General features: G+C 54.2%; 6 protein-coding genes across 6 annotated transcripts; 2 read left to right on the top strand and 4 right to left on the bottom strand.

The window, feature by feature from the left end:
* Positions 1 to 62: 62 nt before the first annotated feature.
* Positions 63 to 2,122, top strand: LY79DRAFT_517110 (serine carboxypeptidase; the record flags this gene model as incomplete). The annotated part of the gene is made up of 2 exons (XM_060554892.1): positions 63 to 488; positions 545 to 2,122. The coding sequence occupies 2 exons, from the start codon at positions 63 to 65 to the stop codon at positions 2,120 to 2,122; spliced, it is 2,004 nt and encodes a 667-aa protein (XP_060413304.1).
* Positions 2,123 to 2,525: 403 nt separating this feature from the next.
* Positions 2,526 to 3,215, bottom strand: LY79DRAFT_517216 (Quino protein amine dehydrogenase; the record flags this gene model as incomplete). The annotated part of the gene is made up of 1 exon (XM_060554902.1): positions 2,526 to 3,215. A coding segment is annotated over one exon (690 nt), but the record flags the coding sequence as incomplete, so codon positions are not given.
* A 605-nt stretch (positions 3,216 to 3,820) lies between these two features.
* On the bottom strand, positions 3,821 to 6,515 carry LY79DRAFT_517222 (uncharacterized protein; the record flags this gene model as incomplete). Its single annotated transcript, XM_060554903.1, has 3 exons — positions 3,821 to 4,354; positions 4,410 to 6,012; positions 6,094 to 6,515. The coding sequence occupies 3 exons, from the start codon at positions 6,513 to 6,515 to the stop codon at positions 3,821 to 3,823; spliced, it is 2,559 nt and encodes an 852-aa protein (XP_060413302.1).
* Positions 6,516 to 8,984: 2,469 nt separating this feature from the next.
* LY79DRAFT_670371 (formamidopyrimidine-DNA glycosylase domain-containing protein) lies at positions 8,985 to 10,419 on the top strand (the record flags this gene model as incomplete). The annotated part of the gene is made up of 4 exons (XM_060563770.1): positions 8,985 to 9,003; positions 9,053 to 9,227; positions 9,280 to 9,329; positions 9,383 to 10,419. The coding sequence occupies 4 exons, from the start codon at positions 8,985 to 8,987 to the stop codon at positions 10,417 to 10,419; spliced, it is 1,281 nt and encodes a 426-aa protein (XP_060413301.1).
* Positions 10,420 to 10,569: 150 nt separating this feature from the next.
* Positions 10,570 to 11,542, bottom strand: LY79DRAFT_234246 (RmlC-like cupin domain-containing protein). Its single transcript, XM_060551692.1, has 4 exons — positions 11,166 to 11,542; positions 10,907 to 11,047; positions 10,837 to 10,851; positions 10,570 to 10,730 (listed from the first exon to the last, which is right to left on the bottom strand). Exons 1-4 carry the CDS (start codon positions 11,374 to 11,376, stop codon positions 10,720 to 10,722), a joined length of 378 nt encoding a protein of 125 aa, XP_060413300.1. The 5' UTR covers positions 11,377 to 11,542; the 3' UTR covers positions 10,570 to 10,719.
* A 1,260-nt stretch (positions 11,543 to 12,802) lies between these two features.
* LY79DRAFT_517085 (vivid PAS protein VVD) lies at positions 12,803 to 13,497 on the bottom strand (the record flags this gene model as incomplete). The annotated part of the gene is made up of 3 exons (XM_060554890.1): positions 12,803 to 13,213; positions 13,266 to 13,403; positions 13,468 to 13,497. 3 exons carry the CDS (start codon positions 13,495 to 13,497, stop codon positions 12,803 to 12,805), a joined length of 579 nt encoding a protein of 192 aa, XP_060413299.1.
* Positions 13,498 to 13,602: the final 105 nt, after the last annotated feature.

The raw sequence follows: 13,602 nt of genomic DNA, 5'->3' as shown, positions 1-13,602 counted from the left end.
GCCCCGTCGTCCGACCCAGACGACAGAGGATGCGCCCAGGTCACGATGCAGGACATCTCACCATGCGCCTCTCTCACGCTGTCCTCGCCGGAGCCGCCCTGCTCTCTACCTTCGCAGCCGCCCAGTTCCCCTCCACCTCGGTCAATCTGACCACCATCACGTCGCCAGTCGACGGCAATGTCACCATTCGCTACAAGATCCCCGACGGCGCCTGCAAGACCGCATACGCCTCTCAGCAGCAGTACACAGGATGGGTTACCGTCCCCGGCCCCTTCCCGACCAACATGTTCTTCTGGTTCATCGGTGCACGCGAGCCCACCGAGGCCATGACCATCTGGCTCAATGGTGGCCCGGGTGTGAGCTCGCTGTTTGGCCTGTTCACCGAAGTCGGTCCTTGTGAGGTTGTCGAGAAGGGCCTGGATCAGTACGAGACCGTTGCGAGGGAATGGGGCTGGGACCGCGCTTCCAACATGTTATTCATCGACCAGGTACGCCATTCGCCGCTCTCCAAGCTCTTGCCTAATCTCAAGCTGACCCTCTGCAGCCTAACCAAGTCGGCTTTTCCTACGACATTGCCACCAATGGCTCCATGGACCTCTTCAATGCAAACCAGTCGAGCCCGCCCCAGCCCGTCCCCAACGGCCGGCCGCCCGCCACCTTCCTCAACGGAACCTTCAGCTCGCTGAACGTCAACAACACCGCAAACACCACCGCCACGGCCGCAATCGCCATATGGCACATGCTCCAGGGCTTCTTGGGCGCCTTTCCCCAGTACAACCCTCCCGACAACAGCTCCCTCGGCATCAACCTCTTCGCCGAGAGCTACGGAGGCAAATATGGCCCCGTCTTCTCCGATGTCTGGGAGATGCAGAATGAGAAGCGCCAAAACGGGTCCTTGTCCGCCAACAACACGCTTGAGATCCACCTTACCTCTCTGGGCATCATCAACGGCTGCATCGACGACCAGATTCAGGCCGAATTCTACCCTGTCATGGCCAGCAACAACACGTATGGGTTCAGGGCCATTAACGACGTCCGCGCGAGCTTGGTCAACGGCACTTTATACAAGCCGGGCGGCTGCTTTGACCTGATTCGGCAGTGCCGCACCGCCGAATCCGTCTTCGACGCCAACAACACCGGCGGCGTGGCCATGGTGAACAGCCTATGCTCCCAGGCCTACACCGCCTGCAACAATGACGCCATCTTACCTTACGCCGATTCCGGCCGCAGCTGGTACGACATTGCGCGCAAGATCCCGGACTCGTTCCCGCCAAATACTTACCTCGAGTACCTCAACACGGCGGCCTTCCAACAGTCCATCGGCTCCACCATCAACTTCACCATGACGAGCCAGGCGGTTCTCTCGGCCTTCGAGACGACCGGCGACCACATGAGAGGGCCCCTGATGCCGAAACTGGCCGGCCTCCTCGCGCGCGGTATCCGCGTCGCCCTCATCTATGGCGACCGCGACTACATCTGCAACTGGCTTGGCGGCGAGGCCGCCTCCACCACCCTCGCCTGGCAGGCCGGCCCCGTCTACGGCCGCAGCTTCAGCGCCGCCGGCTACGCCCCCATCATCGTCAACGACTCGTACATTGGCGGCGTCGTCCGCCAGTTCGGCAACCTGACCTTCAGCCGCATCTACCAAGCCGGTCACTCGGTGCCCGCCTACCAGCCGGAAACCGCGTTCCAGGTCTTTGCGCGCGTCATCATGGGCACCTCCGTCTCAACGGGCGACAGGGTGGACCTGGCGAGCTTCAACACCTCGGGCGACGCGCACGCGACGCACACGGACAAGCTGCCGAGCTCGCCGGAACCCACGTGCTGGCTGCGGTACATGGAAGGCTCCTGCACCGACGAGCAGGTCAGCATGATTGCGCGCGGCGACGGCACCGTCATCAACGGCGTGCTGTACAGCGCCTCGAGCGACTGGCCCCTGGCCACGCAGGCCCCGACGTCGACGCAGCCGGCTGCCTCGTCTTCGTCGACGGTGCTGACGGGGCTGTTCACCGCTACTGCGACGCCTAAGAGCGGCGGTGCCGTCAGCAGGCCGAGAGACTCCTTCGCGGCATTGGTCGCCATGATGGCCGGCGCGGTGTGCGTCGGCGTCGGGGGTCTATAAGGAAACCAAGTTCAGGGGAGCATTTTGTACATTTTGTACATGGTACGGCGAGGAGCATTTGGATGGGGTCTAGGTGCATCCAGTGATTGGCGTTCTCTGGGATTTGAATGCGGACAAAAACTTGAAAACGGGGCACTACAGATATGTGCGGGACGTGTTGGCTGAATACTTTAATGATACCCTCTTAACGATAGCTGTAATGGCAACGATTTCGCGCCCCTTGAACCTTGTCTCTAGCTCTGCGTTTTGCCACGAATTGGTAGCATTCTGTCTCGAAAGCCACATCTGGATTGGTTCCTATGACAGGAATCTACACGACGAAGTGAGAACGGAAGGAAGAACAGAACTATGATGTCGTCCATTGACGCGTGTACAAAGCTCTTGCTGGATACCAACCCGAAGTCTAGCCGTATATCAGTCGGAGAGCGGTCTCGGAAAACCGGAAAACGATAAGTCTGCCAGAGTCACACCCGATCACGACAGTCGACCCCCGGACAGCTGTCTCCCCATAACGGAATTCAACCGGCAACCACAGCAGTTTCTGGTCGTTCCAGGTGATCCAGCAACGATCTCGACTAAGTCCAATGCCAACAGTAGTCAAGGTTGTAGCACTATCGGTAAAGGCTACAACGCCCGTATCGGTGACGATACAGGTGCTGCTAAGGTCGGATATCAAGTTGCCTGGCTCGGATGTCAAGTTGCCAGGCTCGGTCGACAAGAGCCGCACATCCCACCCGCCTGTAGGGACTACTCGGACGCAGTCGCCTGTATTAGTGCTCCATACCCTGATTTGATCATTCGATGCCGACACTACAAAGGCCGAGTTGCGCGAAAAGACAGCAGATTCGACCCTTTTATGGCCCTCCAGCTTTTGAGTTGGCTTGCCTGTATCGGTACGCCAGATCTGAATAATATCAGGATAGTTACTTATTGCCAAGACCAGAGTTGAATCGTGTGAGAAAGTGACGGATCGAGTGGGTGAATATTTGTATCTGGGTCTGTCAGGGACCTCCAGCACTTGTGTACACTCGCCTGTGTCAGTATGCCAGATGTAGACTTTATCGCGATGTAATGCTGACGCTATAAGGGCTGAGCTGTATGAGAAGACGACACTAGTGGGGTCAAGGCCGTCGGCTCTGAATTCTTTGACACAAATGCCCGTCCTAGCGCACCAGACTCGAACTTTATCATGCTCTGCCGATGCTATAAGGGCTGAGTTGTGCGAGAAAACGGCTGATATGGAACTTATATCGCCTCCAAGCTCTCGGATACAGTCGCCTGTAACAGTACGGCAGGCCAGGGGCCTACCGTACGATGACGATGCTATCCAATCAGAGTCGTTTGAGATGACAACCCAACTGAAAGCACTGCTAGGTTCCTCTCTTTTTATGGTATGCTTTCCTCCTTTGATGTTCCAGATCCTGACTGTACTATCCCCTGATGTTGACGCTATAAGGGCCGAGTCATGGGAAAAGCCAGCTGAAAACACCTTTCCACTGTGGTCTTTCAACGTTTGGATGCACTCTCCTGTATCTGTACGCCATATACGGATTGTTCCGTCTCGCGATACTGACAATATGAGGGTTGAGTCGTGGGAGAAAGCAACTGACCAAACGGCATAACTATGGCCAAGTTGTTGAATACACCCACCTGTATCTCTACGCCAGACTCGGACCGTTTTGTCAAAGGATGCTGACACTATAAGGGCCGAGTTGTGGGAAAAGCGACTGACTGTACTGGATAACTATGGCCCTCCAGGCTGTGAATACACTCGCCTGTATCCGTACGCCAGACTCGAACCGTTTTGTCAAAGGATGCTGACACTATAAGAGCCGAGTCGTGGGAGACAGCAACTGACTGTACTGTATCACTATGGCCCTCCAGGCTGTGAATACACTCGCCTGTATCCGTACGCCAGACTCGGACCGTTTGGTCGGAAGATGCCGATACTATATAGGTCGAGTCGTGAGAGAAAGCGACTGAATATACCGCACCGCCATGGCCCTCAAGCTTTTGCAGGCACTGATCCCAGTCTAGTTCTGGTTCTGGCTGGAGGGAAATCCAGGAGGGCGTAGCCTCCGCGAAAGTCCGACGCACTATGCTTCTTTGGGGAGTGAAAATGTGCGCAGATGAATAAAGCTGAAGAGGTGCGGTGCTGATCATGTGCAAGTTTGAGCGGACGAATCTGATGGCGTCGCCTACAAACTCTTGAAGCGCGCCGCTGTCCAAGTGCTATTATTGTTCCTTGGTTAGCCATCATGTACTCAGCGGTTCTATATGCACTTACTGCGGCAGCGGCTTGAATTGCCCGAAGCATGGCGACAATCTCATAGGCCTTTCCAAGCCAGCCCAGCACTTCAAGCCAGTGTAGGAAATGGCGGCAGAGAAAATCATAGACGGTTCCAAGAAGGTCTGCCCCGGAGTTCGCTTGCTTTACATGATGTGTCCAGTAAAGACACGCATACTTGGTTTCTGATGGCAGGCGAGCATCAATGTCCAAAAAGTCCAACATGGACCGGGAAGTGCCCGGCTCTTTCAAGTTCAGGATGTTCTCGCTGAGATGGTTCCCCATGACACGGAGGCAATTTGTCGCCGTTTGGAGGTGGACCTCCCTTTCGTCTATCCAAAATGGATTGCTGTCTCGGTAGTGGGGGTCTACTAAGAAATCGCGAAAGGACAGATGAAGCAATCGCACAGGAGAAGCAGAATCCTCGGGGACGTCGAGGACAGAATGAAGCATGTCGAGCCTGTCTTCGACGCTATGCCGAGAAATATTCAATAGTTGCGCCACAGCACCCGCCGAGAGAGGGCTCGAGAGCAAGATGATGGTGCCAACAATATGACAGAACTGCTGGAGAACTTCGTTTCTTTCCAGGAGAGAGAGACCAGTAAGCTGGTGATCTAACGCTGGCCGGTAAGTCGGGTCAAATTTAGAGACCAAGTCTGCTTTTAGTTCCTGGCTTCGGTTCCAGTGGTCCAAGACTCGTTGCAGTTGTTGGTCTGGGTTGCCGCGTCTACGCTGATCAAGGAAACGGCACGTGGTTGCTGCGAAGATGAAGAGCGGAATTGCCATTCTCACTAGGGTTTGAAAGTTCGATTTATCAGGCCAGACTGGAGATAGTCGTCTTTCTTCTGAGACAGAGCTGTTGTACTCATCTCTAATTCGCGCCAGTTCGTGCTCTAGGAAAGCCGATATGTCGTGTTCAATAATCGGAGCAGGTATCTCATGAAGAACCAGGTTGTCATATGTGCCTTGTATTGCACTGAACCCTAGTCGAATAGGCAGTTCCGGTCTGCTCGTGAGGAGAATCTTGAGTCGTGGAGACTTGAGAGACTTCCCGGAGGAAAACAGGTTAATGATGAGTTTGATATCATTGTCTTGCTCGCACTCGTCTAGAGCATCAACAACAATAACAACAGAAGTACCCTTATAAGCTCCTTGGACTTTTTCAAGAGGATCAAGGATAAGTTTGTTGAATTGCTCTCGTAAAAACTTGGTGTGTATTGCTGGATCGGCATCGATCGCACCCTTCACGTGAAGCGCCAGCATTGGCAGACGACTCACTAGCTGTGAGGCTATCGTTGTGAAGAACTTGGATGCGTGACCTCGATCACCCTCGCCCCTCTTGAAGAAGAAGCTAGCGCCTAATTGGTCTGTTCTGGCCAAGGACTGGGCGACAGTCCGAGAGATTGTTGATTTTCCCGTCCCTGCCATCCCGTTGAGCCAAAAGACGGCCTCTGCGATGGGGTCGTTGGTCCATCGATCCAGCTCCTTCAGGAGTTCTACCCTCGTACTTGGTAGGCAAGTCGGATTATGCTCTTCAGCATGGGAATCAAATGAGGCCTCGGGGGCGGTTGGTAGTTTGTCGAGCACGAATTTCTGATCGAGGCTGAGTAGAATCGTTCTGTGACATGGGCTGGTTAGCCTACGGTACCTGACAGCGGTATGACAAATGGGCTTCCCAACGTACGTCTGGTCAATTTGCAGCCCCATCGAGATCATCTGCGTGTATCTCTCAATATCCTGCACTATCTTCTCGACATCTTTGCTCTGGAAAGGCCACTTGAAGGCGCGGACGCCGAACCGGCGCATCGCCTTGCGAGTATCGGAAGGGCGAAGCTCGGCATCGAGAGCCTTGAGCCGTGACGCAGCTGCCCGGGCGGCACTGAGCAACGTCTGGGACGTTTTCAGCGTGGCGCCATGGGGGCCCTCGAGTAGCTTTAAGGCACTCTCAGCGACGGCTTTCAGGTTAAGGGTCGCCTCTTCAACCCGGGCTATCTCTTCCCTCGCGTTCTTGACCTCTTTGGAATACTGAAGGCATACTTTCGCAATCTTCGTTGATAACTGGACAATGGCTGCAATGTTGACTGCGAGGCCGAATGCTTCTGCCATGTTGGAGATCAGAGGTATCTAGTCCGACCCTGGCAAGCATCCGCATCATGCAGATTTATTGTCTAGATGGAAATTCGGATAAAAAATCTGGATGGAAGTCTGACAGAAGTCTAGACAAAATTTGGACGATAATCTAGATGAAAATCCGGATGGCCACACAAAGAGAAGAGCCTTTCGTTTGAAGCTGGCGTCGAGAATGGCGGGGTTGCGTGATTATGTGGTAGATAAGGCAGCAGCAGCAAGGCAGACTACTGCTTTGCTGCAGGAAGCAGGCCACGTGAGGGCTTACCTGCAGCATGCCTGTCCGTCTTGGCGAATTGGCAAATACGGCGAACCACTTGCCAATTGATAGGCGCGCCATGGTTGGGAGTCTGATATTTCTGGTATACTGAATGCCGCGATCACGCGAAAGTAGCTCAAAAACACCGAGTCATATGCCCGTAACGTTGATAGTAAAACAGAGCTCTTAAACGAGCCATTATATTCGGACATCTATATAATTCACTAGTCCTAGACTTACCATTGCTGCGCCAAAATCAATCGACGTTGTATGTGAATACGAGAGCCTGGGAACTTCAGTTAGCCACTGTTTGCAAACCACACGACTTGAAAAGAAAACAGTGTATGAAGCGTCATATCAGTATGGAGGCCTTGTCAAAGGCATTATCATCAAAGCATATGGCTATGGAGACCGTCGTGAAAATTTTATGATCATCATGTAGACGCGGGGAAGGAGGGTGTATGTAAATGAGAGTGAGGAAGAAAAGCAGCTTACCTGTTGGCGCGAGGTTCTTGCTGGTGAAAGATCGAACGACATGGAATCCAACATGGGTCTGGAGGTCAGGTTAGCCACCCGCACGTCTCCAATGGTCCCGAAAAAAGTGCATTTGTGAGGTCGTTTGATCAGAATGACTGGTAGTCAACGTGTCTCAGCTTCGCCGTTAGGCTCTGACATATGCTTGTCTTTGGTTTATCGTTCATCATAAGAACGGAGCCGTGGGTAGGCTGGGTGTAGTGAAAGAGGAAGAGTCTGCGCTTACCACTTGAACCATGAAGTTTCCTCCCCCCCCTCCAGGGTGCCTGTCATTTCAACAACTGTGATCTGGAAATGGTTAGCGATGTTCATGCTTCATCGTCTTTCAAAAATTTGGGTATGATTGCCAGGTTCAGTCGTTGCATGAATGGTATAAAAAAGGGTTATCCGCATTGGAAGATCCAAATCAGACTCGTCATCTAATGTACTCATCAGGTAGGCAGTGGGGGATTGTAAGAAAAACAAAGATTGTAGACCTACCAAGAGTGGACCAGGGGGGAGGTGGTTGGGTCGAAAAGCTGCACTGGCAGCCGAGGCAATGTTGATAGCAAAGCTCCCATCTCGACACTGTTACAGGCAAGTCAGCCTCCTGCACAGTGATATTTTCCAACAAGTTGAGTGTTTGGCTCGGAATCAGTGGGCGAGGTTTTCTAGGCCTGCCACAAAACGGCTTGTCTGCTCATGGCTGAGTCCCTTATGGGTACTCTCGGAGCCCAGTGCCGTTTCATCATGTAGTAATGAAGGTAGAAAATGGGGGTTCGTATGTACCTTGTCGATCGGGTATGAGATGGCTATTGGATTCCATGTTAGTTATGGTGATCCACGAGTACGCACAGCACACGGAAATGAGTGGTAACGAGAACAGTCAGAAACAGCCAGTTGTTTTCAACAGTAAGTTTCAGCCGGTAATTCCAACCGTACAAAGTACGAAAAAATGATCATCAGGTTCTCGGGGGCGGGAGCAGTGTAGGGAGCGTTTGCGGGCGCATCGTACCTTTTCTCAAGCCATCTCAGGGCGGGAACGTGGCCATATGAAGCGCGGCGTCAGAATGATCTGCATGTAAAGCCTAGGTTGCTTGAGTTAGCGACTTTGCTCAAGCGAAGCGCAAGGTCCAACAACGAAAAGCGATGTTTGTCGTGTCCTATCAGACTGACGTGTAAAACAGAGGTTTCATTCCATTTAGGTCAAAGACTCTAGTTTGCGGTGTTTGTGTGTCATCACCAAGGATTGGGATTGTATAGCAGAAGAAATGAAAGAAATAGGCGCGCGTTGCGAACTTACCGGATCATGCGAGGCCACGTAGCTCTCCCTGCCGCTGCCGCGTTGTTTCGTGGCGTTGGTTGGTGAAAGGAGTGATCGTGAGAATGCGGAAGCTTGCCAGGAAAGATTTTTAAAGGTGGTGGAAAATTGAGCCTCGAGTGGGGTGAGGCTGGCTGGGAAAAATTCGGCGCGCGCGGTCGGCCACGACCCACTAAAATGGGCAGTTCAGGGACCTGGTCACGTGTACTCGCGGCTCAGAACGCGGATGGGGCTGCGAGAGCTCGACGCGTCCCGTTTGTCTGCGTCATGGAACCGCTCGTCCCCATATCGTCAAACGACCAAGTAGAGACGGTTCACGACGGGTGATTCAAGTCGCTTCACAATTGTAGACATAATGCCTGAAATTGCCGAAGGTACGACTGGTATCTGCCTCAATCAGACAGACAACTCATGCTTTTATAGTCGCCCGGTGCGTGCACTTCCTGCGCCACCATCTCCTCGGTAAGACGATCGCCAAGGTCTCTGCCCCTGATGATGCCAATGTCTTTGGGAAGGTCGGAACCAGCGGCCCGGCGTTCGAGAAGGCTCTGAAAGGCCGGAAGGTTGTGTCTGTGGGAAGTCAGGGGAAATACTTTTGGTATGTCTCGGTTTCGCGCGGGACGGTTGTCGGATGCTCATGGTTTCTACAGGATAACCTTTGATAAGCCCCCTCACGCGGTGATGCACTTGGGTATGACGGGTATGAGCACCAATCCGTTCCAACCTCCCCGCTACGGGTCTAACACCTTACAGGCTGGATCCACATCAAGGGCGACAAGACGGCCTACACAAACTACTACAAGAAGATGAAGGACGGCGAGGCCGACGTCTGGCCGCCAAAGTACTGGAAGTTCCAGCTCGAGACGGACGACAAACCCCCCGTCGCCGCCGCCTTCACCGACCCCCGCCGCTTCGGCCGCATCCGCCTCGTGGACTGCCCCGGCGCCGACATCCGCAAGCACTCGCCGCTGAAGGAGAACGGGCCGGACCCGGTCGTCGATGTCGACGTCTTCACCGAGGCCTACCTCGCCGGCAAGATGCGCGCGCGCCACGTCCCCGTCAAGGCGCTGCTGCTGGACCAGTCCCACATCAGCGGCATCGGCAACTGGGTCGCCGACGAGGTGCTCTACCAGGCGAGGCTGCACCCTGAGCAGTACTGCGACAGCTTCGACGCGGCCGAGGTCGCGCGGTTATACGAGGCGGTGCGGTTCGTGTGCCAGACGGCCGTCGACAAGCTCGGCGACTCGGACGAGTTCCCCGCCGACTGGCTGTTCAACTACCGCTGGGGCAAGGGGAGCAAGGGCGCGGCGTCGGCGCTGCCGAACGGCGACAAGATCGCCTTTGTCACCGTCGGCGGGCGCACGAGCTGCTACGCGCCAGGGAGGCAGAAAAAGACTGGGCAGATCGTGCCCTCGGCCAAGGAGGAGCCCGTCAGCGGGGACGAGGAGGCGCAGCCCAAGGCCGTTCCGAAGAAGAAGTTCGGCAAGAGGCAAGCGCAAGCGCGCGAAAGCGAAGACGAGAAGCCGACCAAGAAGGCACGCGGTGGCAGGGGTCCCGCGCAGGCAAAGCCCGGCTCGGAGATGAAGCAAAAGGGTGAGGATAAGGGGGAGGAGTCGTCTCCCGAACCTCCCGAAGCTCCGTCAAACAGGAAACCGAGGGGACCCAGAGCCGCAGAGAAAGCCAAAAAGGTCCCGTCAAGAACCAAGAAGACAGCCGCGAAAGACAAGACGGCGGAGACGCAGACCGGGGACGCGGGTAGCAGGCGGAGATCCCTTCGATTGAAGAAATAAACTATTGTGCCCTCGATCGAGGGTCCACATCAAGTCCTCCCCCCCCCCCTTTTCCAAATATGGCTACCAACATCCCCTCAAAAACTTCGCGCGTAAAGGGATGGGAACAGGGATGACAGGCCTGCCTCCTCCCCCTTCCCCACGTAACGCCCACCCCGCGCGGCGGGCATCAGTCCAGTCTTCACGGCTCCGACTCGACGTCCGGAGGAAAGGTTCCGAACAGCGCCATCAGGTGCTGAACCTCGTCCCGTGACAGCTTCTTCCCCTCGTCGACGATCTTGCTCATCGTGCGGAAGTCTATCAGGCGTTAGCTTTTTCCAACGGTCAACACCTCCAACTCCATCTTTGGGATGACAAGCTGTCTGTAGCTATTGGGTGGAGGTAGGGGGAGGGGTTGTTCTTCTTTCCCCAACTCACAGTCCATGTAGTACCCTAGTTTCCTTGAGTTAGCACGGGGGGGCATGTCTGTGGCTGTCGTGTGACGTACCAGGGGTGGAGGTCATGAAGAACTCGGCAGGCTCGGTCTCGGACGGGTTGGCGAAGGTGTGGATCGCCCGCGGGGGAACGACCATGAGCTGGCCCTCTCCGGCGTCGACATCCCCGTCGGGTGTCTTGAAGCGTACCGTTCCTGATTCGCCAAGTCAGTCAGTACGTCCTCTCCCCTCTACCGAACTCGATCACCAGATCTCAGGCTTCGTGGTACAATCGCGGGGGCTGAACACAAGGAAGGGGGAGGGTAAGCCCACCCTTGGTCACGAAGAAGCACTCGTCGTGGAACCGGTGCCAGTGCATCGGAGGCCCGGACGTGGCCGGCGGCAGCTCCAGCGTCATGCACCCGATCCGGTTGTCCGTGTTGCTCCCGTCCTCGAAGATGTAGATGGTCATCGGCCCGACGCAGATCTTTTCGCTGTCCTCCTTCTTGTACAACTTCACCGGCACGGGTCCGCGGAGAGGCATTTTTGCGCGACTCTTTTTTTGTTCTTTCTCTCTCTCTCTCTCTCTTTCTTTTCCGTAGACGTAGAGGTTCCGCTTCTCAGTTGTCTTTATCCCTTTCTGTGATCACTCTTCCTTCCTTTCTGTCTGGACCACGTTGCGGCCGCTCGGGTCGATGGCTTTTATTCCAATTTCAAAACGGACCGCCCTGCCCACCTGCATCCAAGCTTAGGTAACTCGAGTCCACGTTTTCGGTGCGGACAGGGTGTGAGAAATCCGGACGTCCGTACTGCCGCGCCAATCGCGTCGGATACCTGTTGTCTGCTAAACTCTTGCGCAGCAGGGTGCGGCCGGAAATGGCACAAGGAGGGAGATGGAGGACGAATAGAGGAAAAGTAATACGGGACTACGTACGGTACCTACGGCGACGAGCACGAGTTGATGCGGCTAAACCCCCATTTATTCATTTTGTTGTCCCAATGCGGATGGGGAATAGGTGTAGTTGTCACACCAGTAGCATGACGTATGACGCCCGCGAACTAGCGCAATGCGTCGGGATAGTTCGTGCTCTCATTCGAAAGGGGAAACAGACACCTGCGAAAGTGGTTTTTTATACAAGGTTTACTTTCCGTCACAGTTATGCGATGGTGGCCTGATGGTAAAGTACGCCATATGTAACGTCATAATCACTGCGGTAAGATCGTTCGTCAAAACCAAGCGTCTCAAGGCAATGTTGGACCAATTAGAAAAAGGGATTTGTCTCAAGAGGAAACACAAGTGACTTTCGATTCGCCGACGGCCTAGGTTTCTTCATCTGTGCTAACCTATTTCGGTATGATCAAAATATCATGTGCAGTACATGGTAGAAAATTCCCAGAAAAAAAAACGAACTCCAGTCAAAGGCCGGTGCCCGACTGTCAACGCCATCGCAGATGCTTCGAGCCTTGTCCGCCCGTTTGAAATAATAAACAAAACAATGCTTGCCACCCATGTGGGGGAAACCTCCAGCGAGGTCGGGAAGAGGGAAAGAACAAAAAGAGAAGAAAAGAAAAATACCAAAATCCTCCTGTACACCTATAAGTGACTACGTATCCCCACACAGTCAACTCGCCTTCTTGTCCTTGCTGATGATGATGTTGTGCTTTGGAAACCACTCTTGGTTAACGCCATGGATAAGAAGCCTCGCCAGACATTAAAGACAAATAAGAAAAAAAGAAATCAAAATTCAAACGTCATTTTTGTTGCGAGTTGGGAGTTGCCTCAGCTCTAAATTCGCATGCGTGTACCATGGGTATCGTAAATGCCTGATAGCAGATGCCTCGCAGAGAGTCGCGACATACTTGTTACCTTGTAGGGGGAACCAAATGTTTAAACGTTGCGGAAGAACCCCAGATCGATTTCGAAGGAGAATTCGATCAAAAGCCCGCTCACTTTTTTAGATAAATTTTTTTTAGTTCTCCCGCTCCACCTGGAAGCCGACGGAGTAGCGGAAATCTTGGGAGTCCCAGCGGACGGGGATCATCGTGAGGAGGTTGACGAAGGGGGTGCCGTCCTTCCTGAAGTTGAGGACTTCGGTCTGGATCTCGTCGTTCATCTCGACGGCCTTGCGCATGGCCTTGACGGTTTCCTTGTCGACGTGCTTGCGAGACGACTTCTTGTTGACGTTGCCGCCGGGCGCCTGGAGGAAGCGGCAGTTCTTGCCGAGGATCTCTCTGTTCGTGTAGCCGGTGAGGATGCTGAAGTGTTCAGAGGCGTACACGATCGGAGTGTCGGGTTGCTGGAGGTCGCAGAGCAGCAGTGCGACGGAGCAGTCGATGGCGCCAAGTTCGACCTTGGGGTTGGGGCGTCCCACGACGCGTAGCTGAGTGTTGTTAGTTGAGGGGAGTTGCTGGTGAATATATTGCTGGGCTTACAAGAATGCTCATCATGTCGAAGCCCGAGGGACAGTACAGCCCGGGGTACATGACAGGATCGGCGGCTGCTTGGGGCCGTCGCCAAGACACAGCGTTTTCCTGAGAACCTTGCTCATTTTCGCTGTTGGAAAATTGATACTGAGCGGCCGGCAAGTCAGTTGCCAGTTTCGTAAACGCGGGTTCAATATCACTCGGTACTCACCTCAAGCGCACACGACTCCCATGGATTCATGGTCGAGGGTTTCCGGTACTGAGTCCGGAATGATAGAACACGATCCGTATTCTCAGTTTGGACGTAAGACGTCTGATATTGAAGCTCTTGTGTAGACATGATGAA

This window comes from Colletotrichum navitas (genome assembly GCF_030913465.1).
Source record: "Colletotrichum navitas strain CBS 125086 chromosome Unknown LY79scaffold_36, whole genome shotgun sequence".
Lineage (NCBI taxonomy): Eukaryota > Fungi > Ascomycota > Sordariomycetes > Glomerellales > Glomerellaceae > Colletotrichum > Colletotrichum navitas.
This window is presented reverse-complemented; position numbering and strand designations above follow the sequence as displayed.